The sequence below is a fragment of the Pan troglodytes genome, chromosome 4, assembly GCF_028858775.2.
Source record: "Pan troglodytes isolate AG18354 chromosome 4, NHGRI_mPanTro3-v2.0_pri, whole genome shotgun sequence".
Classification (NCBI taxonomy): Eukaryota; Metazoa; Chordata; class Mammalia; order Primates; family Hominidae; genus Pan; species Pan troglodytes.
In genome coordinates, this window is record NC_072402.2 from 37923541 (window position 1) to 37944817 (window position 21277).

General features: G+C 36.4%; 1 protein-coding gene across 7 annotated transcripts in view; it reads left to right on the forward strand.

The window, feature by feature from the left end:
- AP3B1 (adaptor related protein complex 3 subunit beta 1) overlaps window positions 1-21277 on the forward strand; it is a 291912-nt gene that overhangs the window by 166707 nt on the left and 103928 nt on the right. For all 7 annotated transcript variants that reach the window (XM_063811141.1, XM_517689.8, XM_016953105.4 and 4 more), the window contains exons 16-20: window positions 190-376; window positions 1331-1461; window positions 13085-13193; window positions 15397-15568; window positions 18958-19105. In XM_063811141.1, coding sequence (XP_063667211.1) covers window positions 190-376; window positions 1331-1461; window positions 13085-13193; window positions 15397-15568; window positions 18958-19105 — 747 coding nt within the window. The remainder of the gene's footprint in view (window positions 1-189; window positions 377-1330; window positions 1462-13084; window positions 13194-15396; window positions 15569-18957; window positions 19106-21277) is intronic.

The window sequence follows — 21277 nt, forward strand, 5'->3', positions numbered from 1 at the left end:
CAGTACAGAAGAGGACATGTGCTTTGGCTTCAAAATTCCATTTGCAGCATTAGAAATGCGTATTCCCTATGGAACAACATTCGTTTGACATAACCATTCATTTTTATTACCTCTTTAAATATGTTTATCCAGAGTTATCAATAATCATAAATAACTGTATTCTCATCTTGATCTGTTTTTTTCCAACAGACAAAATTGCTTACCCAGTACATATTAAATCTCGGCAAGTATGATCAAAACTACGACATCAGAGACCGTACAAGATTTATTAGGCAGCTTATTGTTCCGAATGAAAAGAGTGGAGCTTTAAGTAAATATGCCAAAAAAATATTCCTAGCACAAAAACCTGCACCACTGCTTGAGTCTCCTTTTAAAGGTATTATCAGAATATAACTCCAAAATCTATGTTATCTAAAAAATTATGACAAGATGTTGCCATTTCTAATGTGCTTAAAATTTATCTCTTAGGAAATATAAATGATTCGCATATATAAATATATAAGAACAGCATGCTTTCTACTCATTCATCTGCTCTCAAAAGCAAGTTTTATATTAAAGTTTATATTTTTGTAGACCTTATTTACTAAATAATTTTAAGCATTCTGACTTTATTCTAACATTTAAACTGGGCAATAGATGAAAACTGTGTTATTCTTATAAATAATGACTTCATTTCTCTTTTAAATAGTTTTATAAGAAATATAATTCCTTTTAATAGTGAGTTATTAAGTAAATATTCTGTGTACACTAATATCAGTTTTTCTAGGAGGAATTATTTTATAAAAAGTATCCCTCTATATTTAAACTGGTTTTTCAAAGAGGGAAGTTGACTTATGTGTCCCAGCTTTTTAAAAGGACTAATTAAGTATTTTACTACCTTACAAGTAGCCATTCCAGTTGGAATCAAATAGTTACATACCTTGGTTTTCATATTGTTTCTTATTTAATGTTGTCAAGCGATAAAAAGCAATTCAGTTTTGTAGAAAAACTATTAAAATTCTGGATGTGTTTGTGCCAAGACATGTATATGGATTGTTTAACTGTGCTGTCATTCTTAATATTCACAGTAAAGTAATTTTTAGAGAAGCTACATTTCAGAGCAACACCTCTAAACACACTGACTGATTAGCTTTTTTATTGACCATTATGGGGGAGATTATTGTAATCTATGGACTGAAATCAGTTTTTTGACCTATGAAGAGCTTCCTAGTTTATATTTATTCCTTGACATTTGAGGTAATATGCCAATTACCTTGAGCTCTGATTATGATTGTTCTCTGTTATATACAGCTCATATTGTTTATTTTATATTTTTCCCTATTTTTAATAGATAGAGATCATTTCCAGCTTGGCACCTTATCTCATACTCTCAACATTAAAGCTACTGGGTACCTGGAATTATCTAATTGGCCAGAGGTGGCGCCCGACCCATCAGTTCGAAATGTAGAAGTAATAGAGTTGGTAAGTTGACCTTTCTGAAATTAATTTTGCTAAAGCAGTGGAAGACTCTAGGATAGCTATTGTTTTATATAAAAGCTTTTTTGGAGAGTTGAAAATTGAAAATTGTTCTAGTATTTCTAAATGTAATGTGTTAGATATACCTTGCCTTTATAGCAACTAAATATTATAGTATTCCTATGCCATTGTACGTGTACTGTTCCTTTTCTTCAAGGAAATAGAGAACTGAATTCTCTGCATCAGTACCACCCACATTTGTGCTATTGCATTTGTAGCTGCGTAGATTCAATTTCTAAGGTATTTAGTTTCATTGGATCAAGTTTTTTCTACTTTGTTTAGAGATTTGTAAGCTTCCTGACAATATCCTTCTGAATAATTTCTGCTGTTCCCTTTCAGAAAAACCACACAAAGTGTTCTAGATTTTTTGATGAACCATTTTTAAGTGAAGCCTGAACATAAATAGGGAGCATTGTGTACCAAAAATGTCCTTTGACAAGGTCACAGAGTGAATAATATGGTGCTTTCTCATCAAAAAAAAATTTGCTATATAAATACTCTTTTTCTCAATCTTTAAAAAACATGCTGGCCATTGAGATAAAAGAATTAACATTCTTTTCTAATATTATCTGTTTCTTTCTCATATATACAAGAAAAAATGAGAGAGGCCTTCTAATTGTATTTAGCAATTATGCAAAATATATTTAATACTTTAAAATGTGGAGCTAACAAAAAAAGCAGTTAAGAATTGTATTCTGGATACTTTTCTGGTGGAAAAGATACATTGAATTAGGATGCAGATAACTGGGGTTCTTTACTAATTCCTGTGGGAAAGTGAGTTAACCTCCTTGCTCTTAACTTTTCTGTATACAGTGGAAGAAAACCTTTATTACTTTAATAAATAGAATTTCTATAATGATCATGGCCATGTAATTTGATTCCTCTGAGAAATTATTAAATGTTTCTCTTAACCACTCCAACTTATCCTGGCTTTGAAGCATGGCCGGAATTAATAATAGCACTATTTAGGAACCCCTGACAGTGTACGATGATAATGTTATATAAAAACTGTCTTGTTTAAACCTAATAATGATTGTAAGTGATGGTTATTGTTATTCCCACTTTGCAGATGAGGAAGCCAAGTCTTAGATAACTTAAGTAAATTGCCTAAGTTCACATGGCAAGTAAGTGATAGAACCATATTCCAACCCAGGTCTGAGTTCACTGTCCATGCTGTTACTGTATTTTATTATGTAATATGAGAAGAGGAACCTTGAGCTTGTTCGCAAATCTGTATTATCCTTAGTACTTAGCACCATTATTTTTATGTTTTGACAAATGATCTGTACTTAGAGACAGCCAAAAATTTGTAACAGTAGTAGTATGTAAAAATATGAGAAGCAATTACATGTCTATCCCTCCTTGCAGCTGAGTTTGTTGATTTTTACTCAAATCTGCATACTCTTAAGTACTCTTCAAAAGAGTTGCCTTATTTGTGCAAATTTTTTTTTTTTTTGAGACAGAGTCTTGCTCTGTCACCCAGGCTGCAGTGCAGGGGCATGATCTTGGCTCACTGCAAGCTCCGCCTCCCAGGTTCAAGCGATTCTCCTGCGTTAGCTTCCCAGGTAGCTGGGATTACAGCCACATGCCACCATGCTTGGCTAATTTTTGTATTTTTAGTAGAGATGGAGTTTCACCATGTTGGCCAGGCTGGTCTCAAACTCGTGACCTCAAGTGATCTGCCCGCCTCAGCCTACCAAAGTGCTGGGATTACAGGTGTGAGTCACCGTGCCCAGCCTATTTGTGCAACTTTTGATCAGATACTAGAATATAAAGAGAGACTTCTTTGTTATGGTTCCTCCTACGGACATACTTTCTCTCCTAATTTCTTATTATGCTTGTTTGTTGTTTTTATGGTTCGTTTTTTTTTTTCATTATGGGGTACATGATGTTTTAGCCCAAGTAGAACTATCCTTTTAACCTTCCCCTGCTTCCGCCTTATCTCTCCCTTCTTGCTGCCCCCACCCACCAAAAAGCATTATCTTCTCAGAGTTGATAGCAATGCTATGCAATTTAATTTGGTCTCAGCAGTATTCTTTATTGGCTGATAGATTGGTTTGTTGGCTGGCTTCTTCCATTTTCATGCGCTCTTCTAAGCATTAACTACGTTATAGGGACAGTACTTAAATATAACATATTATGTTCATTTCACCTGTCCAATTCAACAGAGACAAATTAATTTCTTTTTCATTTTGCTGATTATATTTATGAAATTAATAATTGGTAACTTACAGAGAATCATTATAACTGATTGAACATGGTTTGATAAAACTGTCACTGTCTGTTGATGCCATGCAGAAAACAGCTTCAGTCTATTGGACTCTGAGACGATTGGCTTAAAATTATACTATGAGGGACACAATTAAATATAAAAATAACGTAGATAGTTTTCTTTTTAAATGCAGCTACAATACAAAAAATAATGTCCGTATTATCTTTCTTGTCTCTCGCTCTACTTCATCTCCCTTCCAAGTCATGTCACTGTATTTCATGCATATAATATACTATGTTATTCTAGTTTTCCTGTAAAGTGATCTTACAGGGTCAAGTCCTGTAACTGTGAAATATAACTTAGTAAGAAAAATGACCTAGGTTTAGATAATCTGATATTTTAATCAAAATGACAGGGAACCTAGTCAGATTGACAGTAGAAGTCACTTTGAATTACACACCACCATTTCTAGGATATAGGATATAATATATATTTATATTATGATCCCAGTAAGTTTTGAAGATCCTTAGTTAATAATTTATTTGCTTAGTTCTAGAAAGTCCTTTCTTCTCTACTGACAGAAAGACCGCCTTCTGCATATGAAGGGTATTTTGCTTCATAAACACATCTGTCAATATTTTATCCTTTACAGAAACTTTCAAATTAGCGTCTATGTTCTCTTCTTTTCTTTTCTTTTCCCTATTATTCCTTTTCCTTAGAATGATAATGTGGTCTTTTAGTCATAAAGGACCACAATACAAATTAAGATACTTTTATGGTTCGTCTTTGGCCTTTTAAAACCTGAAACTCCATAGAGTTCATGGCCATGTCAAGAAAAAATGCACGTTTGAGCATAGAAGTCTGGTTTTCCGAAATTGTTGATTTAGTGTTATTAAATTAATCCAACAAACTTTTTATCAGACCTCAGAGAAATGTGTTTGGATTTAAGAAAAATATGGACTTCAGCGTTTACCAAATATAAGAGAGCTTTGTTTATAGAATACTATCTTTGTAGACAGAAGCATTTTAAATACATATAAAAGAAAGCCATACTGCTGATCTTATATAAGCATCTTATTCAAATATATTCAAGCTTCTCTTTTTAAGCAACATACCTTAAACCCTCTAGATCAGTGCTTGTATTTTTATTTGCTTTTATTTATTTTTTTGAGACATGATTTTGCTCTGTCACCCAGGCTGGAGTGCAGTGGTGCGATCATAGCTCACTGCAGCCTCAAACTCCTGGGCTCAAGCCATCCTCCTGCCTCAGCTCCCAAAGTGCTGAGAGTACAGGTATGAGCTACATCACCCAGCCTTAGACTAGTGGTTTTTAAATGTAGCTGCGCATTATAATCATATGGAGATTTTGTGTGTGTGTGTGTGTGTGTGTGTGTGTGTTTAATTTTTATTTTATTATTATACTTTAAGTTTTAGGGTACATGTGCACAATGTGCAGGTTTGTTACATATGTATACGTGTGCCATGTTGGTGTGCTGCACCCATTAACTTGTCATTTAGCATTAGGTATATCTCCAAATGCTATCCCTCCCCCCTCCCCCCACCCCACAACAGTCCCTGGAGTGTGATGTTTCCCTTCCTGTGTCCATGTGTTCTCATTGTTCATTTCCCACCTATGAGTGAGAACATGTGGTGTTTGGTTTTTTGTCCTTGCGATAGTTTGCTGAGAATGATGGTTTCCAGTTTCATCCATGTCCCTACAAAGGACATGAACTCATCATTTTTTATGGCTGCATAGTATTCCATGGTGTATATGTACCACATTTTCTTAATCCAGTCTGTCGTTGTTGAACATTTGTGTTGGTTCCAAGTCTTTGCTATTGTGAATAGTGCCGCAATAAACATACATGTGCATGTGTCTTTATAGCAGCATGATTTATAATCCTTCGGGTATATACCCAGTAATGGGATGGCTGGGTCAAATGGTATTTCTAGTTCTAGATCCCTGAGGAATCGCCACACTGACTTCCACAATGGTTGAACTAGTTTACAGTCCCACCAACAGTGTAAAAGTGTTCCTATTTCTCCACATCCTCTCCAGCACCTGTTGTTTCCTGACTTTTTAATGATTGCCATTCTAACTGGTGTGAGATGGTATCTCATTGTGGTTTTGATTTGCATTTCTCTGATGGTCAGTGATGACGAGCATTTTTTCATGTGTTTTTTTGGCTGCATAAATGTCTTCTTTTGAGAAGTGTCTGTTCATGTCCTTCACCCACTTTTTGATGGGATTGTTTGTTTTTTTCTTGTAAATTTGTTTGAGTTCATTGTAGATTCTGGATATTAGCCCTTTGTCAGATGAGTAGGTTGCAAAAATTTTCTCCCATTCTGTAGGTTGCCTGTTCACTCTGATGGTAGTTTCTTTTGCTTTGCAGAAGCTCTTTAGTTTAATTAGATCCCATTTGTCAATTTTGGCTTTTGTTGCCATTGCTTTTGGTGTTTTAGACATGAGGTCCTTGCCCATGCCTATGTCCTGAATGGTATTGCCTAGGTTTTCTTCTAGGGTTTTTATGGTTTTAGATCTAACATGTAAGTCTTTAATCCATCTTGAATTAATTTTTGTATAAGGTGTAAGGAAGGGATCCAGTTTCAGCTTTCTACATCTGGCTAGCCAGTTTTCCCAGCACCATTTATTAAATAGGGAATCCTTTCCCCATTGCTTGTTTTTCTCAGGTTTGTCAAAGATCAGATGGTTGTAGATATGCGGCATTATTTCTGAGGGCTCTGTTCTGTTCCACTGATCTATATCTCTGTTTGGGTACCAGTACCATGCTGTTTTGGTTACTGTAGACTTGTAGTATAGTTTGAAGTCAGGTGGCATGATGCCTCCGGCTTTGTTCTTTTGGCTTAGGATTGTCTTGGCAATGCGGACTCTTTTTTGGTTCCATATGAACTTTAAAGTAGTTTTTTCCAATTCTGTGAAGAAAGTCATTAGTAGCTTGATGGGGATGGCATTGAATCTATAAATTACCTTGGGCAGTATGGCCATTTTCACGATATTGATTCTTCCTACCCATGAGCATGGAATGTTCCTCCATTTGTTTGTATCCTCTTTTATTTCATTGAGCAGTGGTTTGTAGTTCTCCTTGAAGAGGTCCTTCCCATCCCTTGTAAGTTGGATTCCTAGGTATTTTATTCTCTTTGAAGCAATTGTGAATGGGAGTTCACTCATGATTTGGCTCTCTGTTTGTCTGTTATTGGTGTATAAGAATGCTTGTGATTTTTGCACATTGATTTTGTATCCTGAGACTTTGCTGCAGTTGCTTATCAGCTTAAGGAGATTTTGGGCTGAGACAATGGGGTTTCTAGATATACAATCATGTCATGTGCAAACAGGGACAATTTGACTTCCTCTTTTCCTAATCGAATGCCCTTTATTTCCTTCTCCTGCCTAATTGCCATGGCCAGAACTTCCAACACGATGTTGAATAGGAGTGGTGAGAGAGGGCATCCCTGTCTTGTGCCAGTTTTCAAAGGGAATGCTTCCAGTTTTTGCCCATGCTGTATGATATTGGCTGTGGGTTTGTCATAGATAGCTCTTATTATTTTGAGATACATCCCATCAATACCTAATTTATTGAGAGTTTTTAGCATGAAGCATTGTTGAATTTTGTCAAAGGCCTTTTCTGCATCTATTGAGATAATCATGTGGTTTTTGTGTTTGGTTCTGTTTATATGCTGGATTACATTTATTGATTTGCGTATGTTGAACCAGCCTTGCATCCCAGGGATGAAGCCCACTTGATCATGGTGGATAAGCTTTTAGATGTGCTGCTGGATTCGGTTTGCCAGTGTTTTATTGAGTATTTTTGCATCAATGTTCATCAAGGATATTGGTCTAAAATTCTCTTTTTTGGTTTGTGTCTCTGCCAGGCTTTGGTATCAGGATGATGCTGGCCTCATAAAATGGGTTAGGGAGGATTCCCTCTTTTTCTATTGATTGGAATAGTTTCAGAAGGAATGGTACCAGTTCCTCCTTGTACCTCTGGTAGAATTCGGCTGTGAATCCATCTGGTCCTGGACTTTTTTTGGTTGGTAAGCTATTGATTATTGCCACAATTTCAGAGCCTGTTATCGATCTATTCAGAGATTCAACTTCTTCCTGGTTTAGTCTTGGGAGGGTGTATGTGTCAAGGAATTTATCCATTTCTTCTAGATTTTCTAGTTTATTTCTGTAGAGATGTTTGTAGTGTTCTCTGATGGTAGTTTGTATTTCTGTGGGATCGGTGGTGATATCCCCTTTATCATTTTTTATTGCATCTATTTGATTCTTCTCTCTTTTCTTCTTTATTAGTCTTGCTGGTGGTCTATCCATTTTGTTGATCTTTTCAAAAAACCAGCTCCTGGATGCATTGATTTTTTGAAGGGTTTTTTGTGTCTCTATTTCCTTCAGTTCTGCTCTGATTTTAGTTATTTCTTGCCTTCTGCTAGCTTTTGAATGTGTTTGCCCTTGCTTTTCTAGTTCTTTTAATTGTGATGTTAGGGTGTCAATTTTGGATCTTTCCTGCTTTCTCTTGTGGGCATTTAGTGCTATAAATTTCCCTCTACACACTGCCTTGAATGTGTCCCAGAGATTCTGGTATGTTGTGTCTTTGTTCTCCTTGGTTTCAAAGAACATCTTTATTTCTGCCCTCATTTCGTTATATACCCAGTAGTCATTCAGGAGCAGGTTGTTCAGTTTCCATGTAGTTGAGCGGTTTTGAGTGAGTTTCTTAATCCTGAGTTCTAGTTTGATTGCACTGTGGTCTGAGAGACAGTTTGTTATAATTTCGGTTCTTTTACAGTTGCTGAGGAGTGCTTTACTTCCAAGTATGTGGTCAATTTTGGAATAGGTGTGGTGTGGTGCTGAAAAGAATGTATATTCTGTTGATTTGGGGTGGAGAGTTCTGTAGATGTCTATTAGGTCCGCTTGGTGCAGAGCTGAGTTCAATTACTGGGTATCCTTGTTAAATTTCTGTCTCGTTGATCTGTCTAATGTTGACAGTGGGGTGTTAAAGTCTCCCATTATTATTGTGTGGGAGTCCCAGTCTCTTTGTAGGTCACTCAGGACTTGCTTTATGAATCTGGGAGCTCCTGTATTGGGTGCATATATATTTAGGAGAGTTAGCTCTTCTTGTTGAATTGATCCCTTTACCATTATGTAATGGCCTTCTTTGTCTCTTTTGATCTTTGTTGGTTTAAAGTCTGTTTTATCAGAGACTAGGATTGCAACCCCTGCCTTTTTTTGTTTTCCATTTGCTTGGTAGATCTTCCTCCATCCCTTTATTTTGAGTTTATGTGTGACTCTCCACGTGAGATGGGTTTCCTGAATACAACACACTGATGGGTGTTGACTCTTTATCCAATTTGCCAGTCTGTGTCTTTTAATTGGAGCATTTAGCCCATTTACATTTAAAGTTAATATTGTTATGTGTGAATTTGGTCCTGTCATTATGATGTTAGCTGGTGATTTTGCTCGTTAGTTGCTGCAGTTTCTTCCTAGCCTTGATGGTCTTTACATTTTGGCATGTTTTTTTGCAGTGGCTGGTGCCGGTTGTTCTTTTCCATATTTAGTGCTTCCTTTAGGAGCTCTTTTAGGGCAGGCCTGGTGGTGACAGAATCTCTCAGCATTTGCTTGTCTGTAAAGTATTTTATTTCTCCTTCACTTATGAAGCTTAGTTTGGCTGGATATGAAATTCTGGGTTGAAAATTCTTTTCTTTAAGAATGTTGAATATTGGCCCCCACTCTCTTCTGGCTTGTAGAGTTTCTGCCGAGAGATCTGCTGTTAGTCTGATGGGCTTCCCTTTGTAGGTAACCCGACCTTTCTCTCTGGCTGCCCTTAACATTTTTTCCTTCATTTCAACTTTGGTGAATCTGACAATTATGTTTCTTGGAGTTGCTCTTTTCAAGGAGTATCTTTGTGGCATTCTCTGTATTTCCTGAATCTGAATGTTGGCCTGCCTTGCTAGATTGGGGAAGTTCTCCTGGATAATATCCTGCAGAGTGTTTTCCAACTTGGTTCCATTCTCCCCGTCACTTTCAGGTACATCAATGAGACGTAGATTTGGTCTTTTCACATAGTCCCACATTTCTTGGAGGCTTTGTTCGTTTCTTTTTATCTTTTTTCTCTAAACTTCCCTTCTCGCTTCATTTCATTCATTTCGTCTTCCATCACTGATACCCTTTCTTCCAGTTGATCGCATCGGCTCCTGAGGCTTCTGTGTTCTTCACATAGTTCTCGAGCCTTGGCTTTCAGCTCCATCAGCTCCTTTAAGGACTTCTCTGGTGAGGAGCTGCGTTCCTTTGGAGGAGGAGAGGCACTCTGCTTTTTAGAGTTTCCAGTTTTTCTGCTTTGTTTTTTCCCCATCTTTGTGGTTTTATCTACTTTTGGTCTTTTATGATGGTGACGTACAGATGGGTTTTTGGTGTGGATGTCCTTTCTGTTTGTTAGTTTTCCTTCTAACAGACAGGACCCTCAGCTGTAGGTCTGTTGGAGTTTGCTACTCCAGGCCCTGTTGCCTGGGTATCAGCAGCGGTGGCTGCGGAACAGCAGTGGCTGTAGAACAGCGGATATTGGTGAACCGCAAATGCTGCTGCCTGATCGTTCCTCTGGAAGTTTTGTCTCAGAGGAGTACCCAGCCGTGTGAGGTGTCAGTCTGCCCCTACTGGGGGGTGCCTCCCAGTTAGGCTGCTTGGGGGTCAGGGACCCACTTGAGGAGGCAGTCTGCCCATTCTCAGATCTCCAGCTGCGTGCTAGGAGAACCACTACGCTCTTCAAAGCTGTCAGACAGGGACATTTAAGTCTGCAGAGGTTACTGCTGTCTTTTTGTTTGTCTGTGCCCTACCCCCCAGAGGTGGAGCCTATAGAGGCAGGCAGGCCTCCTTGAGCTGTGTTGGGCTCCACCCAGTTCGAGCTTCCTGGCTGCTTTGTTTACCTAATCAAGCCTGGGCAATGGCAGGCGCCTCTCCCCCAGCCTCACTGCTGCCTTGCAGTTTGATCTCAGACTGCTGTGCTAGCAATCAGCAAGACTCCGTGGGCATAGGACCCTCTGAGCCATGTGTGGGATATAATCTCCTGGTGTGCCATTTTTGAAGCCCGTTGGAAAAGCACAGTATTAGGGTGGGAGTGACCCGATTTTCCAGGTGCTGTCTGTCACCCCTTTCTTTGACTAGGAAAGGGAACTCCCTGACCCCTTGCACTTCCCGAGTGAGGCAATGCCTCACCCTGCTCCGGCTTGCGCATGGTGCGCTGCACCCACTGTCTGGCACTCCCTAGTGAGATGAACCTGGTGGTACCTCAGATGGAAATGCAGAAATCACCCGTCTTCTGCGTCGCTCACGCTGGGAGCTGTAGACCAGAGCTGTTCCTATTTGGCCATCTTGGCTCCACCCTCCTGGAGATTTTTTAAACAAAACAAAACTAGGTCAAATGTGCACCAGACTAATTAAATCAGAATTTTAGGAGGTGAACCCAGGTATTTGTTTTTTTAGTATTAATATTTTTATTGTTTATATTAGCATTTAAAAACTATTCTCAGGTGATTCTATTGTACATTCAGTGCTGAGAAACATTCTTGAATAAGAAATTCTGTCATGCTGTAGACTCCTTTACAACAAAATATGTACTCTAGCGAAGACTTGCACATAGGAAAAACTCAAAGGTACAATCAATAAATGAGTCTCAACTATTTTATCTTTTCAGAAGTATACATTTCCCTGCTTTTTAAAAAATCATATATGAAGCATGATTTAATTTCTTCTTGACAAATCAAGGCCATGACTATAAAAGCAAACTAATACTCTGTATTAAAGTGGTTAAAGGGGCTCATATTAGTAAATGCTGTTACTAGTACAATATTTAGTAAACACTGAAGTCAGTATTTTTCTTAAGCATGTTTCTGAATTTAATATTGAAGTCTTTAAGAGGCTAATAAATATAATTAGTATTTATTGTGTCAGCCACACTTAAAATTGAACAAAATAGGCTGGACGTGGTGGCTCACACCTGTAATCCCAGCACTTTGGGAGGTCGAGGCAGGTGGATCACCTGAGGTCAGGAGTTAGAGACCAGCCTGGGCAACATAGTGAAATCCCGTCTCTACTAAAAATACAAAAATTAGCTGGGCGTGGTGGTGGGTGTCTGTGATCCCAGCTACTTGGGAGGATGAGGCAGGACAATCACTTGAACCTAGGAGGCAGAGGTTGCGGTGAGCCGAGATCCTGTCACCATACTCCAGCCTGGGCGACAGAGCGAGACTCCGTCTCAAAAAAAAAAAAATTGCACAAAATATTTTAAATTCCCTGCTCTCCAGAAACTGACATTCTACCAGGAATAGACCAACAGTTAAAAAAACAAGTAGATTGTATAGTATGTTAACAAGTAATACATGCTGTGATTAAAAAAAAAAAAAAAAAAGAGGTCGGGGGGAATGATGTTGGAAGTGCCAAGAGCTAGGGTGAAGGCCCTAAACTGGGAGCATGCCTGGGACATTTGGAGGAACAGTAAGGCCTGGCCAGAGTAGATCAGGCAAGAGGGTGAGCAGCAAGAGGTGAGAGAGGCAGGCGACGGGGACAGTTGTGGAGGGGCAGTCATGAAAGGATGGTTGTATTGGGCTGTGCAGACTGTTGTAGGGACTTCGGCTTTTTCTCTGAGTAAAATGGGGAGCCACTGCAGGGTTTCAGGCCAAAAAGGAGCTTGATCTGATTTAGGTTTTAATAGAATCATTCTAGATGCTGTGTTTTGCAAAGTTTGTTTGCTGGGGGCAGGGTGGAGGGGCAGTAGAAGCAAGGTAACGAGTAGTCCAGGAGAGAAGGGTGGGTCAGACCAGGGTAGCTACAGGATTTCTTGATGGCTTAGATGTTTAGGATATGAGAAAAAAAGAGAAGTCAAGGATTACTCCAGGATTTAGGCTGTTGAGATGGTTAGGGCAATTTATTGCCTACACTAAATATTTTCTTTTCTTTCTTTTTTTTTTTTTTCTCTCTTTTCACTCAGTGTCAAGCTATCAACTTGTGTTTGTTATTGCTGTTATTGTATCTGCTTCTAGTTTCGCTCACCTATTTTAGGATATATTACTTTTGTTTAAATCTTCTGTGGGCCAACAAACACAAAAGTTTTAAAAATTGTATATTTAAAATAAGATTGTTGGTTTAACATAGGGGCTCTGAGTGAGAGTTTGTGTTGTTGTATTTAGAAGTAAAGTGAATCAGCCTTAATGCCAGGACTTCTAACAGTTGCATTCCCTGTGGAGGCCTTAAGCTTGCTTTTGAATTCAGTTATGTTCTTAATGATTAAGTTTGCCAGAACTCTAAATCTCTGAATGAGAATTCATTTATATTTACTTTATTTGTTTAAACAGGCAAAAGAATGGACCCCAGCAGGAAAAGCAAAGCAAGAGAATTCTGCTAAGAAGTTTTATTCTGAATCTGAGGAAGAGGAGGACTCTTCTGATAGTAGCAGTGACAGTGGTGGGTTTTATAATTTATTGGCATATATTATTTACATAGAAGATTACATTCTATATCTCAGAAACAAGGCCTAATCCGTAATATTCAGCAGGTAGTTTTAAGTGAAGTTTGTATTATCAAAATAATCCCTTTCATTTATATATCACTCTTTAGTTTTCAAAGTAATTTTTAATTACTAAATTCTCTTTTTACTTTACAATATCTCTTGGACAGTAGCTAATACATTGGTATAGCTGAAACAGGAACTCATACTTTTCTGAATTCTAAACCACAATGCCTAATATATCTATTGAAAAACATAATTTTACACTTGATAAACTTTTAGTGGGGTCTTTAAAAGTAACTTTCTTTTACAAAAACGTAAAGTTTATTTTATACCTTGAAGAGTCTTTTTCTCTTTCATTTTATGCACATCTCTTTCTGTGAACCTCTATAGAGATAAAGCTAAAATTATTAAGTCTCTATATACTATAAAAAAATCAAACTAAAGATTGAGGGTAACTATATGCAGTGAAAAGAATGCTTAATAGGAAGGATTTAGAGGCCCTGGGTTTTACCTATGCAAATTGAATAAGGCACCTACTTTTCTCTATATCAGATAAATGAAGGGGTACAGTTAAATATTTCTTAAAGTCCCTTCATTGCTAAAATTCTGTGAGTGATTTGCATAATGAAAAATAGATTGTAGTCACTTTCTGATGCTCTTATTAACACTTAAGCTAATAGGCAAATCTGACCCAAGACCAAACGACACCCAACTTTCTCTAAAATCTTTATTCCTTGGAGAACCAGGGCCTGTCACTCTTACTTGGTTATCTGCTACCCTACTGTAAGGTAATTCACTCTTCTTTTCTCTGTCTTCCTTATCAAAAATCTTTGTTTTTAATATCTGATAAATTAATCTGTGATACATTACCTGTAATTTCTTTCATTGTTTATAGCATAAGCCAGTTATCTGACTTAATATGTGTGTGCGTGTAACTTGGATATTACCACAAATCTAAAATGTCCTTATTTAGTAGCTTTATTTTAGTAAAATAAACTTTCCTGTTTGTAAATGATGATAATGATGAGCGCCTTACCCTGTGGCAGACCCTGTTGTGTTCTAATCTCCTTTATATGTTTCAAATCATTTAATCTTCACAACAGCTCTGAAAAGTAACTAGTGTTATCCCCATTTGCTGAAAAGGAAACCAAAACCCAGAGAAGTTGAATAACTTGTTCAGTTTTACAACTGGCAAGTAGAAGAGCCAGGATCTGAATCCGAACACTAACTTGAGAACCCATGCTTGTACCCCTTGTAAGCCATCTTAAAACAATACAGGCAGTCCTAGGTTTTCACTGTGATGGACCTTCCTGATGTTGGTATTATTTAACCATTAGAATGTTTAATTAAAGGTTATGTTCCTGCCTAAGAGGGCTTTGTTACATAGATCACAGGCAGGGCAACAGTTTGTCCTTTTGTCTGGGACACAACTCTGTAGTTATAGTCATTTTAAATAGTAAAAAATTATGCTTCACTTAAAAAATACACATATATTCTTCATGTATTCTCTTCTGAGAACAGTCCTAGCATACCATAATTTACACATAAAACATTTAAAAGTATAATTCCTCAATGTAACTTGATCATCTCTTTGACCTATGGAAAACTCGTTTACTAGCTCGAATAAGTAATAACTCTTTAATTAGTCATTTTGCCTATTGTCTTTGAATTTGGAGGTCTTTCCAAGTGATTTGAATGGCTCATTTTCCTCTCAAAATTTGTTCCTAAGAAGATTCAACTGTTGCCTTCTTTTACTCTAAATAGAATTTCCCATTACAAGCAGAAGAATTCAAAATTATTTCTTTAGCCTTACATCAATCCTTACGTAATTCTTTAAAAGAAAGTTTTTGACATAGCTATATACTTTGGGGTTTGAAGTGAGATTCCCTCAAATTTGGTTTACTTGGTTCACCTTTGCTTAGCTTTTCTCTACTCATTGTCAAAGCATCCTCTGTCTGCCTCCCTCCAAGCTCACAGTGCTAAAGGAATCCATAGAGCTGAAAGAATGGGGTGTGGGAGTAAAATGTTAAACAAGTAGTGTCCACTGAATTAAAATTCAACATCTGGTTTCATTTGTGATGAATATTGACAGTTACAGGTGTCCGTGTGTCTAATTAAATGACTGTAAATCTAAGAACATCTGGTTCTGTTTTTCAGAGAGTGAATCTGGAAGTGAAAGTGGAGAACAAGGCGAAAGTGGGGAGGAAGGAGACAGCAATGAGGACAGCAGTGAGGACTCCTCCAGTGAGCAGGACAGTGAGAGTGGAAGGGGGTCAGGCCTAGAAAACAAAAGAACAGCCAAGAGGAACTCAAAAGCCAAAGGAAAAAGGTAACTTATTTTGTCAGAATTTCCTTCAAAAAATATTCTGTGAAAGTTTGCCCCAGGCAGAGATGTTTCTTATTAATCAAAAAATGGTGAGAGGAAAAAAGTGTGTATTTTTTTCCAGATATTAAATCTTTTTAAAATTAAAGTGCTAGTTGTTCACATTATTTTCCTACTTGTAATGCTTAGCTTTCATTTTGAACTTGAACATATCTTGGGGTTACGTTTTGAAAATTGGTATAACCTTGGAAGGCTGAGTTAAGTGATCAAGCAATAGGTATAAAACACTTAATTACCTTTTGTAGCGATTTTGCTGAGGGCTAAAATTAAATCCTTCAACACTTTGCCATTATGTAACCAAGACAATAGATTTTTCTAAACAATGTTATATTAAAAAGATTATGATCCAAATATTAGAGTCAAGGGCTGTGAAGGAAGACGGTCATAAGATCTTTAAGTGTTAGCACTTTTTAAGATCTCCCATTATCAATAACATTATCATGTATTAAAGTGTCATTAAAATTTTGAGTAATTGGGGCTAATATCTTGGATTGTGCAACTCTGTTTTCCCCGCTGCTGTCAGCGAGTGGCCTCTGCCGACATGATGGTCCTTTCCCCGGGAGCCTGCTGCCCGCTCACTTGATGAGCTTGCAGCCCGGCTCAGTCGTGGCTGACAGCACTGATTGGGGCGCAGTACGCTCTCTGCTCCTTTTATTACAGACAGTAATTAAAGCAGCTCGCCCTGCCACTTCCATAACAAACACAGCATAATGCCCTAATTATGACTTTATTAATTTAAGTCAGGATTTAATGATTTTAAAAGTGATTTATATTGTTTTTCCTGTTCAGAACAAATGAAATCTGTAGGTTAAATTAATACAGGCTTTTCATCATTGCAAAGTTAAAAACCTAGTTACCAGTAAATTCTTTTCATTAGATTAACATCTGAAACTCTAAGCAGTAAGGTAAACAATAATTACCATCAAAATTGAGTGATGCATAATAAAATAACACTTTTAAAATCTTATCTTAAAAGCTAGAAGTTAAATATATTTAGAATCATTCACTTGTTGCAGCAAAGGAGCTACTTGGTTTATAATAGCCTTGTCTTTGAGAGAAATCCTGTACTTCTGCTTTAATATCAGCATGTCTATGATGATACGAGTTATAAAACATGTCCTGTTTCTAGAAAGGGAAAGTTTTGTTCAGTGCATGAAATGTCCTTTCAGATGGCAAAAGTCAGTATACTCAAAATTTGTAGTCATGTATTAGGTTTATTATTCTTTTCTTCAGAAATGGATTTTTCTCTTTACCCATGTTTGAATTTAAAAGAATTGTTTATTACAAAGAGAACCACAAATACATTCTAAACCTTATATTTTTAAGTACACATTTTAACCAGTGAATTGGGGATAATAAATTGCCATTTTTTTGCCAGGGAAAAACAACAACATATTTTTCAGTCTTCAAATATAATTACATGTGCTCTGAGATGTTACCATGGCTCCATTTTTAATAAACAGCAATCATATTTCCTCCACAAAAATCAATTCTAGGAAATATTGATTCTTTCCTTGTCTCACTCCTCTCCCTCCCCCTGTATTTTTCTGTCTCAGAATTTTTTTTAACTTTGCCAGTATGATAATTTTTTAAAGCTCCTAATAAGCTTTAAACATCTTCAAAAACCACCCTTTAGTAATCATAAATATTTATGACCAAATTTAAATTTTACACTCCAAGGTATTTTCATTTGAAGGGAGATAGTATGACATAGTGGAAAAAATACGGACTTTGGAATGAGACAGGCTTGAGTTCAGATTCTAGTTCTGCCCCTCTTGTTATGTGCCCTTGAGCAGGTTATTTAACCTTTCTAAATATTAATTTCATTATTGTAAATGGGATAATAATGTACCCAGGAAGAGTGCATTTAAATTAGATAATTAGTATGATTGGTATGAAGTGCCTAGCCCTTTCTGGCCCACAGTAGATTCTTAAAAAAATACACACACATGTGGTAGAGAGAACTAGACCTTTAGTTTCCAGGAAAATATAAAGCACCACAGGGCATTTGTCATCCCCTGAGAGAAGGGTGTTTGGTCATCTCACATGTTATTCCTTCTCCTTGGAGAACTGTTTCCCTGCCCATCTGCCAGCCTTACTCCTATATCTTGGCTTATATGTCTCTTTCTCCAGGAAGCATTCCTAATTGGATTAAGTTTTTTTAGGTGTCTCTCCACATGTTCTCCTGACACGCTATAATTTATTACTTATTACTTATTATACTGTATTATCACTGCAACCTTATCTGTATCCTCCAGTGGACCGTAGACCCTGTAGGGTAGACACACAGAGATCCTCTGTGTCTTACTAACCATCGTTATCCTTAGCACCTAGCATAATGCCAACATGTAGTCAATAATTAATAAATATTTGTTGAGCAGGTGAACAAATGAATGGTGTTAAGCACTTAGGTATGATCATTTGATATTTTAAAAGTTTATATTTGATTAGCTTAAATTTTTAGCAAGATAGTACTTTAGAAGAATTTCCTTTGAACTGGTTAACATTTTCTCATAGAATGTGTTTAAGGTCACATTTGGGAACTTGTGTAAGTAATTTTCTTGGGTAGAAAATGTATAAAATACAAGTCTATTTTAGCAAAAGTAGATATATAAATATTTAAATATATTACTAAACCAGGTGTGGTGGCTCAAGCCTATAATCCCAATATTTTGGGAGGTCAAGTTGGGAGGACTACTTGAGCCCAGAAGTTCCAGACCAGCCTAGGCAACCTAGTGAGACCCTGTCTCTACAAAAAATATAAAATTAGCTGGATGTGGTGGTGCATGCCTGTAGTCCCAACTACTTGGGAGGCTGAAATGGGAGCATCGCTTGAGCCCGGGAGGTTGAGGCTGCAGTGAGCCATGATTGCACCACTGTACAATGAGACCCTTTCTCATATACGTATATATATACATGTATATGTACATGAATATATATGTATATACGTATATATATACATGTATATGTACACACACACACACACACACACACACACACACGCAGGCACAGTATTTTGAGATAGCGTTTTAAAAAATCAGCCTAAATATCTTTAACGTTGTTACTGGTAGTACTTAATTCTTGGTAAATCAAACATTTAATGTTTTCTACATTGCTTTTGATTATATTGTTTAGTGTCATTTTATGACTTTTTGCATTTGAAATTTGTATGACAGGATAGAATTGAATTTGAATGGGTTCTAATTTATTTGGTTATGGATAATACCTTTTTTATTACCTCATTAATGTATTCTGGAATTTAAAAACAATTTTTTTATAAACTACTTATATAAAGGAGTTAAAGTTCATATTTCAAAATTTACTATTATGTGTAGTGATTCTGAAGATGGGGAGAAGGAAAATGAAAAATCTAAAACTTCAGATTCTTCAAATGACGAATCTAGTTCAATAGAAGACAGTTCTTCCGATTCTGAATCAGAGTCAGAACCTGAAAGTGAATCTGAATCCAGAAGAGTCACTAAGGTAAGAGATTATACATTTGTTGTAATTGAAGGTAAATATTCTTATAGCAACTAAAATAGACAACACCATCCTCATCTACTCCTGTGATTTTATTTTTTCTAGATAAGCCTTTCCCTTATAACCCAACTCTGCAGAAATGCTAGAAACTTTAAAAAATCTCATCCCTTGCCACTGAAATCAAGGAACTCTTACGCATATGACCTTTTTTGTTCTTGGCTAGGTTGTGACAAGGGGGGGGGGGTTTGCTGAAGGGGAAGTGAAAGGAAGTCACAAAAATAGTATTGAGCAAAGAATTATAAGTGTACATACATCATAAGAAATTGAGACTATTCACTTTTTAAAAATATTGGGCATTTTGCATAATAGAGTGTGTTTTAAAGCTTTAATTCAAGAGTATACATTCTTTAGTTAGTAAGAATTTGCGTAGCCATTTATTTAAAAACAAATGGAACCACTTATATAATAAAATAATAATGCTTTTTGGTAATAACATTTTTAACACTGAATTTTGCCTGCTTAGCAGGAAAAAAATAAAGTATAAATTGCAAAAATATAGTTATTAATATAAAATGTATTCTATCTGATTTCAGGTCTAGTTAAAAGAATAAAAATATAGAATTCAGACCTAACGATAATTATCTTTTTGGTCTTTAATAATCACCCCCTTCCTATAAATGGACCATGTTCATGCTAGACTTCAAGTATAGCATTTTTATATATAACTGTGTTATTCTGTTTGTTGAAAATATGGCCAAACTCTGCCTTTGATTCAGTTCAATTTCTTCTTAATCCAATATTGTTTTCGTTTATTTGTTCTGTTAACTGGAATCTCTTCGATATGTTATCTGGGTAGGCAAGGATGAAAATTAATTTATTGAAGTAGACAATTGCCCTCCCCCATCCAGAGATTTATTGTTAAAGAATGTTTTAAAAATTGGCTAGTATTTGTCTTGCCTTATTTCACATTTTCTTGCATATATTAAAACCTATCTTAAACTTGAATTTATATTTAAAACTTGTGTCTGTATATAAAATAACCTAAGATTTTTATTTTTAAAAAATTCACATAAAATCTTAAGAGATTTTATGGTTTATTAATCTGGCCTCATATAAAAACTTATCACTTAGTGAGTCTGACGTACTCTCATTTCGTACTTACATCAAATTACCAGAAAGTTTAAAATGTTATTGAAAATAAAGAGAGTTACAAATCGACAGTAAATGCAACCCAGAGTAAGAAGTATTTTTTAAAAATGACAGAACAAGAAATCAGTGAGTGTCAAGTGGTGGAAGTTATTCTTAGGAAATTTTGTAACAGTTGAAAAATTATAGACTTCAGTGCCTCTGTAGTATTAGAAGCAGAGCTTTAGGATCCCATTAAAAAGCCACAGTGGTTGAACATCATGTTGTGTTGTACCCCTTCCTCCCCCTGAAAAAAACAAAAGAAGATAAAAACCACAGGGGCACTCCAGGTCAGTGATTCTGTTTGTTTCTTCTTTGTCAAAGACTTTCAGTGATCAGATTAAATCTCTTGATAGTTAAAAATATTTTCCTATAGAACGTCAGTATAAAAAACCTCAAAACTATTGCAGTGAACCAAGGCCTTTGAGAAATTCGGGTTTCACTCACATTGTTGTTAGTTTTGTGTTCATGTGTTTCCCTTAGGTGGCTTATTTTCTTTATATTAGAATGCCTTTTCCCATCTATAATAGGCATACAGAACTGTGGAGTTTTTTGCTTTAGTTTAGCCACTGGAATAAGTACTCTCCACCTTGGAGCTACCATAACTACTTATTTATTTCTGTTTCTTTCTGAATGATTTGGTGTATACCATGCAATTACAGAATATACCTATTTTCTAATAATAGGTGACTATAATTGTGGAAAAGTCCTCCTTGCACCAAGTGTTGTGGCTTCTGCCCTAAATTATGAGTAATGAAGGCAGATGGTGGGTACTTTACTTTAATTTAGCATGACAATATGTTAGTGCTGAAAATTCATATGCCTTATATCTGCAGCCTAACTAAATCTATATTTTTACTCTTTCTTTTCTTTTTTTTCATCCAGACAATGTGTTTTGAGGGCACTGAGCATGAAAATGCGACCTAGGAGTTACCTTGAATATATGGCTTTCAAAACAGTTAATTTTTATGGTAGTCCTATGAGATAAGC